At 31.9% G+C, this 19096-nt stretch overlaps 5 protein-coding genes across 13 annotated transcripts in view; 4 read left to right on the forward strand and 1 right to left on the reverse strand.

Moving 5' to 3' along the window:
- The first annotated feature begins 41 nt into the window (after nucleotides 1–41).
- Nucleotides 42–6210, forward strand: LOC137926719 (gamma-glutamylcyclotransferase-like). Its single transcript, XM_068770401.1, has 6 exons — nucleotides 42–139; nucleotides 2342–2444; nucleotides 3567–3671; nucleotides 5189–5322; nucleotides 5523–5691; nucleotides 6073–6210. Exons 1-6 carry the CDS (start codon nucleotides 42–44, stop codon nucleotides 6208–6210), a joined length of 747 nt encoding a protein of 248 aa, XP_068626502.1.
- A 440-nt stretch (nucleotides 6211–6650) lies between these two features.
- Nucleotides 6651–10365, forward strand: LOC137926873 (glycosaminoglycan xylosylkinase homolog). 4 transcript variants are annotated; one of them, XM_068770605.1, is made up of 6 exons: nucleotides 6651–6741; nucleotides 7438–7575; nucleotides 7719–7947; nucleotides 8339–8534; nucleotides 9805–10005; nucleotides 10102–10365. In XM_068770605.1, exons 2-6 carry the CDS (start codon nucleotides 7447–7449, stop codon nucleotides 10307–10309), a joined length of 963 nt encoding a protein of 320 aa, XP_068626706.1. In that variant the 5' UTR covers nucleotides 6651–6741; nucleotides 7438–7446; the 3' UTR covers nucleotides 10310–10365. The 4 variants fall into 4 exon arrangements, with proteins under 4 accessions (XP_068626706.1, XP_068626704.1, XP_068626705.1 ...); XM_068770603.1 differs by lacking the exon at nucleotides 6651–6741 and adding an exon at nucleotides 6756–7315; XM_068770604.1 differs by lacking the exon at nucleotides 6651–6741 and adding an exon at nucleotides 6756–6976.
- Nucleotides 10366–11246: 881 nt separating this feature from the next.
- Nucleotides 11247–13011, forward strand: LOC137926902 (gamma-glutamylcyclotransferase-like). The gene is made up of 3 exons (XM_068770639.1): nucleotides 11247–11729; nucleotides 12334–12467; nucleotides 12595–13011. The coding sequence occupies exons 1-3, from the start codon at nucleotides 11613–11615 to the stop codon at nucleotides 12899–12901; spliced, it is 558 nt and encodes a 185-aa protein (XP_068626740.1). The 5' UTR covers nucleotides 11247–11612; the 3' UTR covers nucleotides 12902–13011.
- A 31-nt stretch (nucleotides 13012–13042) lies between these two features.
- LOC137926720 (gamma-glutamylcyclotransferase-like) lies at nucleotides 13043–13850 on the forward strand. The gene is made up of 3 exons (XM_068770402.1): nucleotides 13043–13171; nucleotides 13250–13383; nucleotides 13457–13850. The coding sequence occupies exons 1-3, from the start codon at nucleotides 13043–13045 to the stop codon at nucleotides 13848–13850; spliced, it is 657 nt and encodes a 218-aa protein (XP_068626503.1).
- A 151-nt stretch (nucleotides 13851–14001) lies between these two features.
- The window catches only part of LOC137927018 (insulin receptor-like), a 91227-nt gene continuing 86132 nt past the window's right edge, over nucleotides 14002–19096 (reverse strand). For 3 of the 6 annotated variants that reach the window (XM_068770789.1, XM_068770787.1, XM_068770786.1), the window contains one exon: nucleotides 14002–17175. In XM_068770789.1, the coding sequence (XP_068626890.1) occupies nucleotides 16949–17175 (227 nt within the window). In that variant the 3' untranslated portion in view covers nucleotides 14002–16948. Of the gene's footprint in view, nucleotides 17176–18469; nucleotides 18584–19096 lie in introns of all 6 variants that reach the window. The other 3 variants (XR_011107728.1, XR_011107727.1, XR_011107726.1) reach the window with 2 other exon arrangements.

A 19096-nucleotide genomic window follows, 5' to 3' on the forward strand; every position in this document is an offset into this window, starting at 1 on the left:
GAAACGTGGTCTCATACTTCAGACTTCATCGGTCGTTCAACATGCCGGGCTCTCAACAACATCTAATTAGAAAGGAGAAGATCAGTCCCAGCTTTAAGATTCTGGAGACTGGAGGAGAAGAGAAGGAGATGAGGTTATCGTAAGGTGGTGGACGCTTTTAACCGGTCTTATTGTAAATCAATAGGAGTGGCCTATGCCCGGATGTCTAACAGCTGAAACCATGATGATAACGAGAATTTTGTGATCCAGTATATTATTAATTCGACAAAGAATATTTCGTGTATATGAGGCCATCTGGAATATAAAAATAAACGGGCGTGCAGAACACTCCAGCGACACTTCAGGTATCGCAACTCATTTTTTATTTAATGACAACGTTAAGAATTAGAATTGCAAGGCATAATTAGATCCTATGTATATTTATTCGTATACGAAATATAAATTCTGATGCAGTGTTGAACGTAAATAAAAATTTGACCAATACATAAATTAATTTGTGAAAATATATTATGTAAATGAAAAACTGTGATAAGTGTGAAAATATCGAAAGAACTATGATGTCTACGGTACGAACTCGTGGGAAAGACTACAGTTTATCTATTTTAAGGTTATTATAGTTCATCATTTTGAATATGTTTAAAGTTTAAGTAGATGTAGGTCGTGTAAATATTTATAATTCTTAAGAAAGAAACTGTTTAATACACACTTAATCACAAAATTGACTCTGTTCATAGCTGTGTACTTTATTCTGATTATAAGAAATGTAATAATAAAAAAAATTTGTACTTATTTCATCGACCTAGTATTTTAAACTTTATTTCATAATATTATATATTCTTTCTTAAAATGTTACAGTAATTAAATCAACTTTAAAATTTCACTCTATACTTGAGATATCCATTGTTTTGAAAATTAAAGTAATGTATATTTTAGACACCTCTAAAGTAAATATTTTTGACATTTAAGTAATTTATTTATACATTCAAGAAACAATTACAGCTATCTAATGAATACGATCAAACATGGGAGTGTCAGTATCAAATTAAAAGGCGACGATGCCAGCAACGGCTTTAATTACTATTTATTATAGCATAATCCTAAAATTAATAAGTTATTTTCCACAAACATGTATAAGAAATTAAATTTCGATTGTCTGATTATTAATAATTTTTGTTTCTTTCTTTTAATATCTTGTGTATCTTATTCGATTTAATAATATATTTAGTTTTTTTTTCCCTAATGTTCTAGTTAAAGCTTTTGTTTTAGTAAACATTTGAACTAAAAGTAAATAAGTATGACTAAAAGTGGACCTTGTAGCTGCTTTTAATATGTGGTAAAATAATATTTTTTACAATTAATATTGTTGGTATATGTTAATAATTGTTACCATTACTAGTGGTTTTACTTCAATAAAAAATTATCACATTTAATATAATTTTGTGATAGCGTTTCGGGAATCTTAATCTTCTTATTGATGACATGTATATTAGTAATAAATATAATTGAGATGTGATAACACTTAGCAACGATTGTCACATTGAGAATTTTTGCAATGACTAAGCAGTTTGCAACACCTTCATTAATCACGGAGCGCCCGGGTCGGCGGTCGGATTGTTTCTACATTTGCGGGCCTGATTGATGGCCCCTTCCGTGGGGACTGTTGCATTGTTAATAATGAAATCGTGTACGCTAACATGCCACTAAATATACAATGAGGGTCGAGCTTTGATATATGCACTTGTCGCTTCCTAAAATATTCATTTTAACGTTTTTTTTTACATTGATATCCACACAGGTTCAAAATATACTTTTTCGTTTAATTAAACGGTGAATATGTAACAAAATTAAAACGTAATATAAATTTCCAGCTAACTACTTGGGGCGACTTCGTAATATCTACGCTACAATAGAAAAATTATTAAACTTATTTTATAGTAAACAGCGATTATTTACTATCGATAGTTTAGTAATAAAATGTTTATATTTTCATTGTAAATATAGTATAGTTGTGATGGCTGTTAAATGTTTGACTGCGAGGGACATGCTTTTTATTCTGTGGTTTGTACAGAAAAAGAAAAAATATTGTTTACGTTTTTTTTTTGTAAAAAACCATTCTAGTGTTCTATGGAAAATTAAAAATTGCAGTGTTCTAGTTTTTTTATGACGCATTTGACGATTCATTTTTATTTATACAAATAATAATTGTTATATTATAAAAACATACCGTAAGCTGTTTCTAACCAAAATCGTGTAATTGTTTTTAACATAATGCTTCTTAAAATGGTAAATGTTTTCATCGAAACGCACAGGTTAGGGCGCATACAAGCTGCAGTGTATTCAGACGTGCGGACTACGGTATGTTTGCGCAAGCTGTTAAAAAGCACCCGCCCTCGCACGGGGTGCGCCCAATTAGGGCGGCGACGGAGCTGATTGGGCGTAATCGCGTTAGCAGCGGAGACAAACAACCCTCGCCGCGCGACGTCTCAGCAAACAAATACATATCGACGAGTAAAGATTTCTTGTTCGCTACTCACTCCCGCACAATCGAAGCCTTTAGTCTACCTTCCGTGATTTTGTCGTGTTTAAAGTATTTATTCTCATAAAACTAATGGTAAGATACTTAAAATGAGACAATATTACGCTGTATTAACGGGGAGTTCAATGCTACGCAGTAAACCGGCTATGGCGGAGGGCCGCTCTAAGACTCCGCCATCTTAATACGTCGCCTTTAAGTCGTCATATATAGAATACATTGTATTAACTATTTTTTTTAAAACAAGGATACTCTATAGATAAACTAAAGATTGCACATATTTTTTAACTTTGTTTTTAACTATTACAATATCTTTACATTTCTTGAAATCATTGGGTAAGCCATTGTACTCCTTCAAACAATATAGATTTCTTTTCGTAATTTGTACAGACATTTAATTGTAGTTTGTATCTATTTCTTAATAAATATAATAAAAATAATATTCTTAATAAATTTTATACCAGAATGAATGGATCTCAAGTTAATTTTTATTATAATATAACTTGTATAATGTGTAAATTCGCTTCAAGTACAATCTATATTTTTTATGTAATTGTGTTTTTAATTAGCAATATTGTTATTTATAAAAAATACTTTGGTTATGTAGTTTTAATCCTTTGCATTTCTCTATATTACATCAGTTTTAATTGTAAAATAAATACGTAATTTAAAATAATCAATATAAGGTCAATTTGAATATAAAGTAGATGGTTGTGTTTCTTCCCAATAGAGAGTCTCTTAGATTTAATAATAACAATTAAGTACACGACTAAAATAAAATTAAACAACACTCTAATCGCTAAATTAAATATTTACTCTAAATATTCAACTACTTAGTATCTTTGTTTTCTAAAACAACGTCCAAAAGGTTATTGTTTATGTTTTAAAGTATAATCAACGGTTAATTGTTAAAGGACGTATTGGATTTGTTCAATTGGTATTTAGGTTTTAGACTGCGCGGTCGTGAACAATGCATTTGTCAATCGAATTGCTGCTTAGTTTTATTTCGTGTCATTTTTGTTTTGCACAACAGGGCGATAATACATTTTTTTATTTTGCATATGGTAGCAATATGCTCGATAAAAGAATACATTTAAGAAATCCAACCGCAGAATTCCATTCTCCAGCTGTACTTAAGGTATGTTTTTCTACAGCGCTAATTATGACAGAAACAAAATCTGAATATTCACACAGCGAAAAAATGCTATAAACTATTATTAGATATTGTACTAAGTTAGTTGATAAATTTGTGTCAATACAAACGGGAAATGTTTGACATAATCAAAAGTGCGCATTTATTAAATTCTTATTAATAATATCTATTAGTAGTAATAGTTTTATGTCCTAACTGAAATGAAACGCTGAAGTGCATGTTTGTACCATTCGGAATTCCGTGTATTGACGTAATTACATTTTTTTTATATACGAGGAAATAAAACAGTAAGTAGTTTTGACAGTCGCGCGGCGTATCGAATGGCGCGTCGTTTATTGTGGTGACGTTTCTCAACGCAGTATCCATATGGCGGCGTTTCTATTATATGGTGCTCTTGAAGGCAAATCGCATGGTCAACGAGACGGTTGTTCAAAGGAAGATTTCGCTCAGTGTGATGCTGATCGGGGCCTGCGAGTCTTAGTGCTCTACCGCTGGGCTATCACAACTGTATTACCTACCTTTTATTGATACATTTTATTACATTTAAAAAGTTAACTTATGTGGTATTTGCCCAACTCAGCATGTTTTTGATTTATTAAGATTGATTTTTATAGATGTTTCAAACCGATCTTCACCTAGGCTTAAGTTTTTAGAAAACCACTGTCGCACATTTCTTTAAGTTTTAACATATCTTTAACTCGTTACAAGATTATTAACATTTCAAGATTTTGTAATAAATATAATATATAAAAGGCCAAAAATGCGATTTCGTTTACGAAAATATACAAAACTGACAAATTTAAAATATCATTGGCAACTTTTTTCATATATTCGGCATGTTTGTATTTTTTTCGATATTTGTTATTATAGTCGGTCAAAAATTGACAGCAATCGGACCACATAATAAAACTTTAAATATCAGAAAATTTTCTGAGGACGTTTTATAAGTAGAGAGGAGAGAGAGAGATGTCATCTATATCAAACGAAATGAATGACTATGGTATGAAATAGTTCGCACGACTGTTCCATATGGAACGCTATTGCGAAATGATTTACTTTTCTGTTTCTATTGTTTCTGAAGATGTTAATGCAGTTAGCCCTAAGGCTTTTACAGCTTCATCGGTACTGAGTTCACGGAGCGGAAGGGTCCATGAACTAGATAATTTACTTGTCAAAGTTCCGTGGCTATTATATTCCCACATGTGTATAAATATACACCTGTGGGAATAATATCGTGAAGATTTCGTATTGTGGTCCGGCGCAAGAGTTCTGTTACACTTTAGCCGTTACTCAAAGTTGGGCGTCTGTCAACAAGACGGTTGTTCTCGTTTTGCTTGAAGTGTGACGTAAGGACGGTCAGGACGGTCAGGACTTGCGGGTAGAATAAGTGTCGGAGCAACGTATTTTTAGTCCAGAATCTAGAAATTGAGAAGGAAAACGGGCTAGTAACAAAAAAATAGTTTAAATGAGAAAAACAGGCTTTATATATACTATACCAACAGGGCTACAGATTAGATTTTAACCTGTACGTACCAGCGTGGCGTGGAGCTGCTGCTACCATCGTTAAGGATCCTGGGAGCTCAGTTTGGGGCGCTGTATGGGTAATCGAGAAGAGTCAAATGCATCGCCTGGACGAGTGAGTATGAACATAAATGTCAAATCATTATTATTTATTTTTCATTCAGCTTAAAATGATTATAAGCAATATATATTTTTTCGTGGAAAATTATGCTTAAACCTAGAAATGTTTGTGTAATTGCGCTTTATTGTTTTTTTTCTTTAGTTACAATGTAATAGCATACTTGAAATAATAAAATAGCGGTTACTTTATTTTAGACAAGAGGGTGTACACTTAAGGTGGTATTTCCCCATAAACGTCACTGTGACAACACCACAAGGACGGGATATTATTGCACGAACGTATAAAGAACTTGTTCTTCTGCCTAAATTGAACGAAGGAGAATCGCTTCCACCTGCCAGAAGACCATCCAACACGTACCTTCAGGTGAAAAATTATAAATATAACAGCTTTCTATGATTTTGGTTCAAATAATTTATTTATTTATGAAATGAGTAAAGTAAATAGGTTTAATCCATTGCTATACTTGCGTAATAACAAACACCGACCTCATGGACACATTATTGCATTCAAAATTTTAAGTTACACAACAACCGATTCTTTTTTTAAATTATCTTTACATTTTCAAAATAAATTTCTTTAAAATTATATCGAATCTTCTAAAAATCACTTGCTTTTCCAAGTAATTGACATTTTCTATTAAATCACTATAATTAAAACAGAAAAATTTATGTTGTATGGGAAATTGTTATATGCGATGTATTGCGTCTTTAAAGTTTTACTTAATCGTATTTTTAATATTTTCAGGTCATGATTCTAGGAGCATATGAAGCGGGCTTACCGCCGCAATACATAGGATATCTTCACACATTTCCTACAAACGGAAGAATTGCTGACAGCCATATACGAAACAGACTAGGCTACCCGTTCAATGTTTCTTTATGATATTATACTAAAATTATTTTGCCATTCATCAATTCAAATATTTTAGATTTGGTAATAAATAATTTTGTCACAAGTAATAAAAAACAACAATTTAATTATTATTTGATGGTTTTTATATAATACACCCATGATGCGTACAGCAAATATACATTTGTAATAGGTACAATTAATACGTTTGTGATATGTACCAATTTTATGTTTAAATTAGTAATAAAATTACTTCCTTTGCAGTAATCGAAACGTTATTTTTGATGCAAAATATTATTCTAGACATTATTCCAAATGTACCTGAGTAGCTATGAGTAGCACTTCATGCGACGTTATCAGCTTATTGGTATAACTAAATAAAAAAAAAGTTAATATAGGTAATGTCATTGCGGTGTTGCGTTATACTCATATCGTTCTGAAAAAATAGTAATATTTAAGTCATAAGAATATATCAATGAAGAAAGTAGTAAAACTTCTGAGTGTAATCCTCTGCCTTTCGAATGAAGAAAAAAAAAGTCAGCTAGTCAGCTAAATGACAGATGGGTAAAACTTTTAAACTTTGAACAGCTTTCATACGTATATGTAATACTTTTTTGCGGTAAATTACATATATTGCGATATATTACAATGTATTTACTCATTAAAATCTCGTTCATTTGAAATCCAAATAAGTTACCTCTATGATAATATTGACTATAAAAGAGAATAAAAACGCACATTTAATAACAACACACAAATGTGCTTAAAACTATGAAAAGCTATGGTTCTGTACTTCCAGGTGACCGAAAATGAGAATAAATTGGTTTAAACACTCATCATGTCTTTAAACTATGCTTTCGGATTTTCACTGTTCCTTCTTCTACTTGTTGGACTCAATATTTATTTTTTTTATACGCTTAATGCAACAGGAAAAAAGCCTTCACCACATATATTACCCAATATAAAATTTGATTTAGCGCCGAGTGTTTTTAAAGATATTTATACGTACTTGAATTATTTGCCTGATCAGTACAAAACTAAAAATTCTAAATTTATAGAAAATCAAAGAGATCTTTTAAATTTATTCAATTCAACTTCTATTGTGAACATAAATGATGTTTGGCATGAAACAAGAGAAGTAAGCATTGATTATCTGTTGAATAGTTATTATCCTGTTAAATTTTTAAATTTTAATTTATTAAAATTAGTTTAATTAAATTAATTAGTATGAAGTTACAATTATCTGACTGACAATTTCAGTGGGTTAGTATGGAATCTTTATTCCCTCATAAAGATGGAGCCCCAGGAAAGATGTTGCAAGCAATTCAAAATTCTCAGATAGTACTTGTTGATAATGCACCAAAAGGAACACAGCTTAAACTGTTACTACTGTTAGAGGTACGGAATAAAATTATATCATTTATCATTGCTAATAAAAAAATATCTGAATTTTAAACAGCTTATTTAGTGGAAAATTAGCTGTAGATCATATTTAATGAGTGCACATGCAGTATATATACAATATACTTTTTTTCATAAAGGGAAAACAAAAACTGTATTTTAAGCCAAAGAGGTACAATCTAAATGATGTTATAAATGGTGACATATATGCAGGATATGATAGACACAATTCTGAAGTGTTTGCCTTCTATTTAGCAATGGTGCTAAATTTTAAATGGATTGCACCTTCTGTTATCAGGAAAATACATATTGAGAAAGATATATTGGTCAAAGGAACATTGGGACTGAAGAAAACAATGATTAAAAATGGTAATTAATTAATTAAAAATAAAAAAGTTAACATAGCATAATTATACATTAGTCACATTACTGTTTTTAAAAATATTTCAACTTGACAGGATATTTCATTTATTCTCTGATAATGTTAAAAAATGTACATGATATACCTCCAAGGCATTTGTTGATTTTTTAATAGACTTCTTTTATCCAGAAACATCATCTTATATCTTTAATTTAAAGGGATAACTTAATAATAAAGTTTTAATAGTTAATTAATTCAATAATAAATAAATTAATTGTGATATAGATATGTAGATATTAATATTAATCAAGCTTATTTGAAATACTTATGTTTTTTATCATAAATAACTGTTTAGATTTACAAAAATAATGTTGGGCACTAATGAAAACAAAATTATAGATAGTGGATCAGTATGCATTTACGGAAAATGTTTTTACTGTAAAAGAAATGAAACAGTATGTCCTGACAAGAATGGTGAAATTGAGGGTGCTGCTATCCTTTATTTAGATAAACAATTTCAAGTTCATAAGTCTCCCTGGCGCAGATCATATACTAATAAAAAAATGGAATGGGAAAAAGATAATAATTTTTGTAAGTAAGTATTGCTCAAATTAAACCTGGCTTAATACAAATGCTTTTACCTTAATTCATTACACTAATTATTTTTTAAAAATCATGAATTTAATGACATTGAAAACCAGTAAACTGTGTTATTAGAAAAGAAATAACAAATGCTGTGTTTCATAGTCATTTAAGAAATGTGAACCACTTGTATAAAACCATAACAATAATCTTTTTATTTTGATTATATTCTATTATAGCAAGTTCATTGATGTAGTTATTATTATTATCCATTAAATATGATAATTATCATCCTAGTACCCATTTAATAAGCACAGGTAGCATTATGATTGTTATCATATTTCCGAGGAGCCTATCATTACACTTGATGTGATTTGTGCATTATAAATAATTACATAATTATAAAATTGACTATTTTAATAGCAAATTATTGTAAGGCATGCATTTTATTGTAGTTTTATCTAGAAAAATTACAATTTATTTCTGAAAATTAGTTAAATCTATCTTATTTTATATTTATAAATCTAAGTGGGATAAATTTCTGTTCATTTCTTACTATTTTAACCCAGATTTGTTATTGCAGCTCTGAATTAACATATATAAGTAATTTGTATTATAAATATTGCAAATCTTATGAGTGTAAATAGGATTTTCTTAACAACAAAATTCTAGAAATTATTTCTAATAAATGACATGAGTAGTGTAAAATTTGACTAAAATACCCCTAATTAATATTAAGAATAACGTCTGTGCAATTTTTAATGGTAGACAGCACAAAAAGCCACCTTGGTTAAAATTTTGTGCTATTAACAATTAATCAATAATGTTATCAATTTTCATTATTTTATATCAAACTGTCTTGAAAAACACTACACTATACTTTCTTGCAGTTGTCTAAAATAATAATAACCATATAAATCATATGGATGGCCAAATAAGACAGGTGGATGGAGTAAGATGCTGAATAACCTTGCTTAAATTTTCATGAGCATAATATGGTCACATAGATGATTAATAATGTTTCCCCACCTAATCGTAAGTGTAAACCAACTGCAAACTGCATTGTGACATTGTGTTTCTTAGATCATATGAGATACAATGTATCATAGGTGTATTAAAAATTATCCATTGATTGCATATCTCAACTCCTTGATGCACTTAATGTAATTAATATCTTGTAGTAATATGATAAAACAGCTAAACCTTTAAAATATTTTATGTTACCCATTCTTTTTGTATTTAAAATGTATATAATAAAAGTTGATTATCCAGTGATTTTACAGAAAAGTACATGGAACTTTGAGCTTAAAAAGGATTCTTAATCTGGTAGACGTGGCTGTTTTTGATTTTTTAATTCAAAATGGTGATAGACATCGCTACGAAGTTTACAAAGATCGGATTATATTATTAGATAATGGAAAAGGTCTTGGAAACCCCTCTGTAGATGAACTGGACATTTTGGCACCACTATACCAATGTTGCATGTAAGAATACTACTATAATTATATTTAGTTCAATTTTATTCCTTTAAGTTGATAACTATATGATACGTATTACTATCAATAAAATAATTTTCATAGATTGTCTTCTAAGACATGGCAACACCTAGAAATGGTTTCGGGAGGAAGTTTATCTGAAACAATAAAACTCTTGGCGGGTAAACAAGGAAACATATTAGCGACAGAAGAGCATTTTAAAGCAGTTGATCGGCGACTTATGAAAATATATGCTACTGTACAATATTGCATTGGAAAGCATGGAAGTGCGAAAGTTTTTAAAAGTTTTTAGTTATGATTGAGATAATTAGAAGATAAATTTATTGTCTCTCTGTTAATATAAAAAAAACCTAGAATTCATTAAACTTTAAAAAAATACTTTTTGACTTTTATTCTATTAATTATATCTTGACTTGCCATTATTTTATTACTACTGGATATTTGGAATGTTATTTTATGCATTGATAAGTGTTCACTAATCTAATATATAAAATTCTCGTGTCACGGTGTTCGAACTTGAAGTCCTCCTAAACGGCTTGACCGACTTTTACCAAATTTTATATGCGTATTCAGTAGATCTGAGAATCGGCTACTATCTATTTTTCATACCCCTAAGTGATAAGGGTGGTCCACCCCTAAATTATTTTTTTTAATTTTTTTAGACAATTTTTTTGGTTTTTATTTTATTATGATACAGCATACAAAAATACATACAACCTTAAATTTTCACCCCTCTACGATCAACTCTTATTTTTTTATTAATTAAAACCTATTTTTTTTTTGCAAAACAACGTTTGCGGGAACAGCTAGTCTAATATATAAAATTCTCGTGTCACGGTGTTCGAACTTGAACTCCTCTGAAACGGCTTGACCGATTTTTACCAAATTTTATATGCGTATTCAGTAGGTCTGAGAATCGGCTACTATCTATTTTTCATACCCCTAAGTGATAAGGGTGGTCAACTCCTAAATTTTTTATCCTATTTTTTATACAATTTTTTTTGTTTTTATTTTTTTATGATGCAGCATATAAAAATACACACAAACCGAAATTTTCACCCCTCTACGATCAAACCCTTATTTTTTATTTGTTAATTAAAAACTATTTTTTCTTGCAAAACAACGTTTGCGGGATCAGCTAGTTTGATATAATAAAGTTTTGATTAGCAATAACGAGTTAAAGAAGTGTTTACACGAGGATAAAATGTTAATCTACCTCTTTCGAGAAATACAACTGACGCATCGCGTCATCATCGTCGTAGCCTAATAAGAAGAAAAATTACGTTAAAATCTAGAATCTGATAATTATTCACATATTGAGGAATGTTTGTGAGATGTTAAAAAAAACGTTACTTTCAATTCTTTTATAAAATCATTAAATTTCATCATCATATTGTTAGGCACCAATGCAATCATCGATCTCTAACCCTAGTTTACAAAAGTACGATTGAACGAGTGCTGACCTGTTGTTAACTCTGTCCGGCAAATATAATGGAAGATTTTATCATTTGATTAGTGAGATTTACGTAAATAGGTGTTTGACAGTGCCTGACTTTGTGTAAGTTTTGAATCACAGTATCTCCTCGTAAATAAAAATGGTGACCCCGGCGACTGATACATTTCTTTACTTTGCTTACGGAAGCAATTTATTAAAAAAGAGAATACACATTAATAATCCATCGGCAATTTTTTTAGGAATCGGACAACTCGACGTAAGTACATAAAATTATCGCAACAGCTGAAACTAATTTAATTTAATAAAATTATCTTAATATTAAAGGATATAAAACATGAATGCATTTAAAGATTTCGTACTCTAGTAATTTATAGTATCAAAAAGAGTAGTTATGATTGTAATTTGTTTGGTTATATACAAAATTCATATTCCTTATACATAACCCTTTAATAACAGTAATTTCATTATAGTCCCATACGAGTTGTTGTCTGTAAAGTACTGTTTCGTGTAAATGAATTTAAAAATTAACATTTACTTTATTTAACTTTTTTTCATGAATATATAAATTAGTCATTAGTTTTTAAAGCTAAAATGATTATATCTATCAACTATATTAGAAGCAGTTGGTCAGATAAAAGGCTACATATCTCAATGTATATTATATTCATTATAGAATTAACATTAGGTACATCATGCAGTAAAATTATTGATCTTTGATTACCTTGCCTTTATCGCAAGTGAAATATTTTGACATGTTTTGCAAAATCCATTATGAGATGAATTTCTTAATCATCCTATAACATAAAAAGACTTTTTTATTACAATTATTTTTTAAACTTATGGTTGCATTTTGTCTGTAGGATCACCAATTAGATTTTATTAAGTATTCTGACCACTGGAGAGGTGCCTCAGCAACTATTGTCCCTACCAATGGTTATCACATATGGGGAGCTATTTGGAGAATACATAACAATGATCTTGAATCTTTGGATTGGTAACTATAAATTTATTTTACTTTTGAAGCTAGTTTTTTATTGAAATGGGTACAGTAATAAAAACTAGCTTTTATCAAAATAGATGTCTTTTATTTATTATGTATGAACTGAAATAATATTTTCCAGGCAAGAAGGAGTAAATACAAATTGGTATTTTCCAAAGATGGTTAATGTTAAAACACCTAATGGATCAGTTCTGGAATGTCGGACATATCAGCAAACTATAAATCCACCTCCTCGGACAGATGTTGAAGAGATACCATTTGACAGAAGACCATCAATTACTTATTTAAAATGTATATTGTTGGGAGCAGTTGAATGTGAATTACCAGAAGAGTATATTGAAAAATTGAGAAGGATCCCACACAATGGACAGAATGCTTCACCAAAAATGATAGAAAAATTACAATTACCCAGTGATTGTAGTAGCTAAATAACTTTTTTAAATATCTGTGTATAAAGTTTAAAATATGTATCCAATGCATGTTCATAATGTTACCTTCTTGTGATAACTGACATTATTTTTATAATAAAATATGACAAAGTCAAAAAATTGTTTACATTATTTCTAGCTATGCTTAAATCAACCTCAATAAATGAATCTCCAACATCATTGTTTTTTTCGTACGGGAGCAATATATTAACATTAAGAATACGTCTTGAAAACATAAGATCAGAATTTCTCTCCATTGCTCGTTTGGATGTAAGATATTGTTGTTTTATATTTCTTATATTAATGATAATTGTTTTAATCAGTATTTATAATTACAATCGTTTTTAGAACCACAGGGTCGATTTTATCCGATACTCTAAGTTTTGGGGTGGTCCTCAAGCTACAATAGTGCCAACAGCAAATTGTCATGTTTGGGGTGTTATTTGGCGAGTTAACAACGATGATTTATCAATTCTCGATAAGCAAGTATTGTATTTGTACAGTTTTATTTTTATTCAAGTTGTTAAATAATTGAAATCAATTTTCTATCAACAGTCAAGAAGGTGTTGAAACTAAGAGGTATTACATTAAACATATTGAAGTTGACACGCCACATATGGGTAAATTTGTCTGTCGCGCATATATACAAAAAGTTAATCCACTTCCCAGAGGTGATAATGATGACATACCTCCTGAGCGTTGGCCATCTTATGCCTATAAAAAAGTAATGATTGTTGGTGCCATTGAGCATCACTTGCCCGAATATTATATAGAAAACTTAAAGAAATTAAAGGATAATGGAGAATTGGGATGCTTCAGAATGGCGAACTTTTTGAAAATATTTGTAACCAAAGATCCATGCCAATGTAAATTACCTCCAAAACCTGGCTACAAAGTATTGAACTTAAGAAAGATGAGATTAAAGAAGCTCAAAGAACAAAACAAATGATTATTTTATAATATAACGAATAATTAAAACTGCCGAACTTTGAGATAAAATTTATTTTTGATTTATTAATAAAGATTGTACTAAACTTGGTTATAAAATGTTTTCAATCGGGGGGATACGTAAAGGAAACTTATTAAAAACTAGGTTTCGCTATTTTTGTAACTTTTTATTAATATAAATATTAAAATTATTATTATAGGTACTCGGTTCTCATTAAATTAAATATCAAAATTATCCACTATCTCAATCGTTTGGTGAAATTGTATCTAAATTGAGCATAAAGCACAACGCTACCCCGACACTATCAATTACATAATCACGCACACAAATCACACGAGGAACACATCATTTGGAAATTATTTTATCAGTCAATAATTTACGAATAACATAATTACTAATAAAAAAGAATGAGGTAACATAACTGCCTTACTAGGTGGAAATCACAATAAATAGTAAATACTGATAAAGATAAGAGCATAGGTTACAAAGGTAGGGGGTATTTGTTAGGCCCATAGGGAACGCTGTGTGGAGGCAACGTTGTGCGTCCCTCGTCGCCGTAGCAACGGAGCGCTCCTCCTCCGCGCGACCACAGGCCTCCCGTTACTGGTCGTCCTCCGTCTCCAAGCTATAGTTAGCTAACGTTCAAAATTTAACATTCTCCTACTCTAATGTTTCAACTCTGCTCCAACGTCGATCGCTTCAGCAAAAGGCACTATGCAGATTCGAAATTAAAACATTTGGATTTACAACTTGGAAATCGAAAGATTAACTCTTTCATCTAATTCAAAAGAACCGATGCATCGTGCCTTGAGCCCAGAACGACCAACAACACCTCTCGCGACTACCTCACAAACATTTTATGATTCTCAATACTTGTCATATTGTAGAATATAATTTTATAAATAAGATGCAATGTGAAACATGATCCTGTATATAAATGGCATTCTAACGGTATGTAACAATGAGGGTCCAGCTGGTCCGACACGACTGGCCGCACGCGTCGCGGCGCGCTACAGGAGGCGTACGGACACAGTGTTCCCGGCGCGGGCTGGCAGTGGCGCTGTGGTTCCTCACAATCATCAATCCTGCATTCCATTGAAGGCTGGATTTTTGAAGGCACTCGTTTATACCCTTATAAGACAATAATAACATTACATTTATAATTTCACATTAGACTCAGTTTTAGTTATGTGCTCCATGGGGTCCATGATTTGTTTCTTGGATTCTTATATTGAATGATTACATATGTATATTAGTCAGCATGTGTTTCACATTAATGTCAATGATAAGCTAATTTAAATTGTTATAATATTATTTTGTAAAGTTCATGAATTTTACGGCCGTTTGTAACTGAGCCTTAATTTGCTGGCAGCGAGATAACTAATCTATATCATGCCGCACTTTATGACATGGCGTTATTATTATTACGATGCCAGCAAATTACAAATTTATAAAAAATGTGATAAAAAATATATGACCAATGTTATTAATGTTTCAACTATTTCGACATAAATCTGATTTACACGATGAACATTAATGTTACCGTTATAATCAACTAGGGTTAAATCGCATAAAAATAAAAGCGAGTTTAATGAAAATTTAGCTTAGTCAGTTTGCGGTAAGCTCACTGGTCAATTATATACATTGATCTTGCAATTTCGCTAGATTCGCTAAAGGCCATTTCATACTAAATAATCATAAAAACTATGCAACAATAATGGTACATTATCGATTGAGTTTTATTTGATACAAATGTGATCGCTTCGGCGTCGTCAATAGAAACTATTCGGATATAGTATAATCGAAATACATTTTTATTAATATATTTTCTGTATAAAGAGTTAATATACAATATATGCGTGGGTTATCTCCAGATCATAATTTGATTAACAGTTAAGAATGATAATCAACAAATTTGCTTAGCATGAAAGTAAATGTCGCGAATGAAACAGACAATGAGTATTATAAATACACATATTTAAACGATAACGTAAAGCGGAACAGGTGACAAATTCGTGTGATGCGCACTTTGGCAAACGTGCTCTTAACAACAACGAGCCATCGACAAATTCAACACCCGCCGCGAAGGGAAATCAATAAAAATAATTTGTACACAATCTTACCTACGTAACGTACCTATACACACTTTACATCTTACTTTGTAAACTTAACGATAATAGGCTGCGTCATAAATGACTTTGATACAACTATATTACTGAGGTAAACTATATAGGATTCACGTCGAAACAGATCGACTCGATATAGCTCCAGCAAAAATATTCATGTCCCTGATATGAAGTGATCCTCGGACAGTGCGACTGCCGCTGCCTCGTCTGCTGTGTAGGTACACCTTTTGTAAGCTGAACTGACAGATAAGAAAGTACAGATCCTAGTCCTGCCTCTGTGTCAGTCGACGTGTATTAAGTTAGCCAAAAAATACATTTGATAAAGTTTATGAACATGTAAATGTTATAACAGAATAACATAGCTGATTTAAATGTTTCGTTGATTCTGGTTTACCCAGGTTGTGTCGATTCAAATATTTTTTAATGAAACTGATAAAAATGATACAATTGTAAATATGTTTTAAAACAAATAAAATGAGACCTACAAGTCATTCAAAGTTTGAATAACTGATCAGCACTCCATGACCCACGTAAATATACTAATAAGTACTTAATAATATATTAAGTATAATATATTCGTAGAAGCAACAAAATAAGTTCTATTGTATTGGTTTGTATAGTTATATATCGATACAAGTAACGTATCGTATCGTTGGTCGAGCATCGACAAGGCAGCGGCAGGAGCAGTGCGCGATAGCATACCGTCGCGAGATCGAATCGAGCGTACAAAATAAATAAAATAATGCGAACAATTCACTAGCTACGCTTACAACTAGCATTCGAAGAGCGCGGCGAGGAGTGTCGCCGGCCTGAGGTAGATAGAGGCGCTGCGGCCTGCAGCGCGGCCCGCACGCTCGTCGAGATAGGGGACTGAACCGCACCTGCACTCAGCCGGCTTGTCGACTGGAGACGGCTAGGGGGTTTACGGCTCGAGGCGCTGCGTGCGTACAGCCCCCGTAGTGCGAGCGGGGGCTAGCAGCCCGTGGTGTCGTCCAGTCTGTCGTGTAGAACCCCGTTGGGACCTTTCAAAGTGCGCGCGGGCTGCAGCGGCTCCGCGGCCGCGTCGTCGGACGCGTGCGAGCGCAGCGACGACAACTCGCGCACCCACGACGCGAGCCGGCCCGACACACCAAACAGGTTCGACCCGGAGCCCGTCGCCACCGCGCCCACGTTCACCTCCGCTGGCTCTTGCTCCTCCTCTGTCGTACCAACAAGGTTCAATTACAAGAAAGCGATCAAAGGCAACAGTTGTATTACACTCAAGTTTATAAAACTATAACGTGCACGTATTTTATAATTTTAGAAAATGGCCTCGGTTAGCTGAGAGTTCACTGCGGTGGCTAATGATACGGGGCCTACCCTAATTAACACCGACTGACTGTATCGTCGCCCAATTAATGGAATTTCCTTAATTTTCTTCGCTTTTTTTTACGGTCCAATACGATATCATTACCACTGCAATCACTAGAGGCGAGTCTCGCTTGCGCAGCCTTGCAAATTACTCACACAAGTAAATTATGTGAAAGTATTGATTAAGAATTAAAGATTTCTGTAAGAGAGCCGGACGGCTGCATGAAAAATCCGTATGTTGGCTGGCACGGATATAGAACAAATAGTTGTTTCTAAAGACTCAGTTTTATGACATTCCCACCGACAAACGTCCGATGAACTTTGACGATTAGTTGTATAATACACAAAGCCCAATAGTTAAAGAGAGAAGAGATATTTTTGGAGGAGGTATCTTGATGTTGAGGAAACTTGTGTAAGAAAAAGTATAGGACCATTCATACAGACACACTTACATCTTTATCTGAACGACAAAAAGTGAGTGAATAAGGACCCGTAGTGAAATTCAATATTGAAGACCTATATCCATCGATACTTTATGTTGAAAAATAACAATGAAACATTTCAATACAAATATTAGACTTAGAATGTTGTTTTTATTTTGGCGATAAAGATGAGGCAGACTAGCTCATCATGATAGAAAAGTGTCACTGATTTATGTACATTACTAGCACTCACTTAAGATTGTTCACTATTTTCTTATTACAATCTTGAGACCGGTTTTTCTGTATAAACGGTTATAAATATTTATGCCGCATGTATGTAAATATAAAACTTAAACATTTTTTTTTTAAATTTTGCTTTCTTACGCATCAGTACCACATATTTATAAAAAAAAACTAAGAAAAAAACTATACATCTATACTATCGTATATGAAGCCTGACTAAAAATACTAGTCTACAAGCATTCAATCTCATATAAAAATACTAAAAAGCATCTAATGACTAAACGATTATTGTTCTAATAAAATTACTAACTTACTAGGAAGAATTAAATGAAAAGTCCAGTGTCCAATATATCTAGGTCCCTACGTGTTCGAAGGTATCGAAGCTACGAGTATGCGCACATAGCTACATGGTTTTTGGTCACTCAGGAAATGATAACAAAGTGCGTACCATTACCGCATGCATCGTGGCGCTACTTACGGGCGTCAGCGGGCCGCAGCTACCGCACCAGCGTGCGAACAAACAAGTCCCCCATTACCATCTCTTACATTGTGTCTATTGATATTTTATTTTGTGGTTTGTTGTTATCATTTACTGAAATGTACCAAAAACAAAACATACTTTACGGACTCTATTGTTACATTTGGATCACATACACATTTCTATTGTCGACCGTACATGACGATTATGTAAATACATACAATTGAACTATTTCATACTCCGGATACAAATTAAACAATTATTCACTATGGATCAATTTACAATAAAAATCTATTATGGCGGTAGACAAAAAACAACGTTTACTTAGGTTCATTTCAAACTCTCACCACAGTAAAAAATTTCGTAATTTATCAGAGGACATATAACAACCATTTTCTTATAAAAGGTATCACTATCAAACACAGCTAAACATTAATATAAATATGATTATTTTAATCAAACAATTCGCAAAAAGTATAACATCCAGGTATCGAATAAAAACGTTCTGTTATTTATTAAAACAACATCTGATGCACGCGGCATGTAGTTTTTGCCGAAACGGGTAATTTTAAAAATAAGTTTATTTAGTAGAATAGTCCTTATGAATTTTGCTGAAAAGCAAAAACA

The sequence above is a fragment of the Battus philenor genome, unplaced genomic scaffold (genome assembly GCF_028537555.1).
Source record: "Battus philenor isolate CCGP_79_NKW_IND1 unplaced genomic scaffold, ilBatPhil1.0.hap1 SCAF_3, whole genome shotgun sequence".
In the NCBI taxonomy this organism is placed as follows: domain Eukaryota; kingdom Metazoa; phylum Arthropoda; class Insecta; order Lepidoptera; family Papilionidae; genus Battus; species Battus philenor.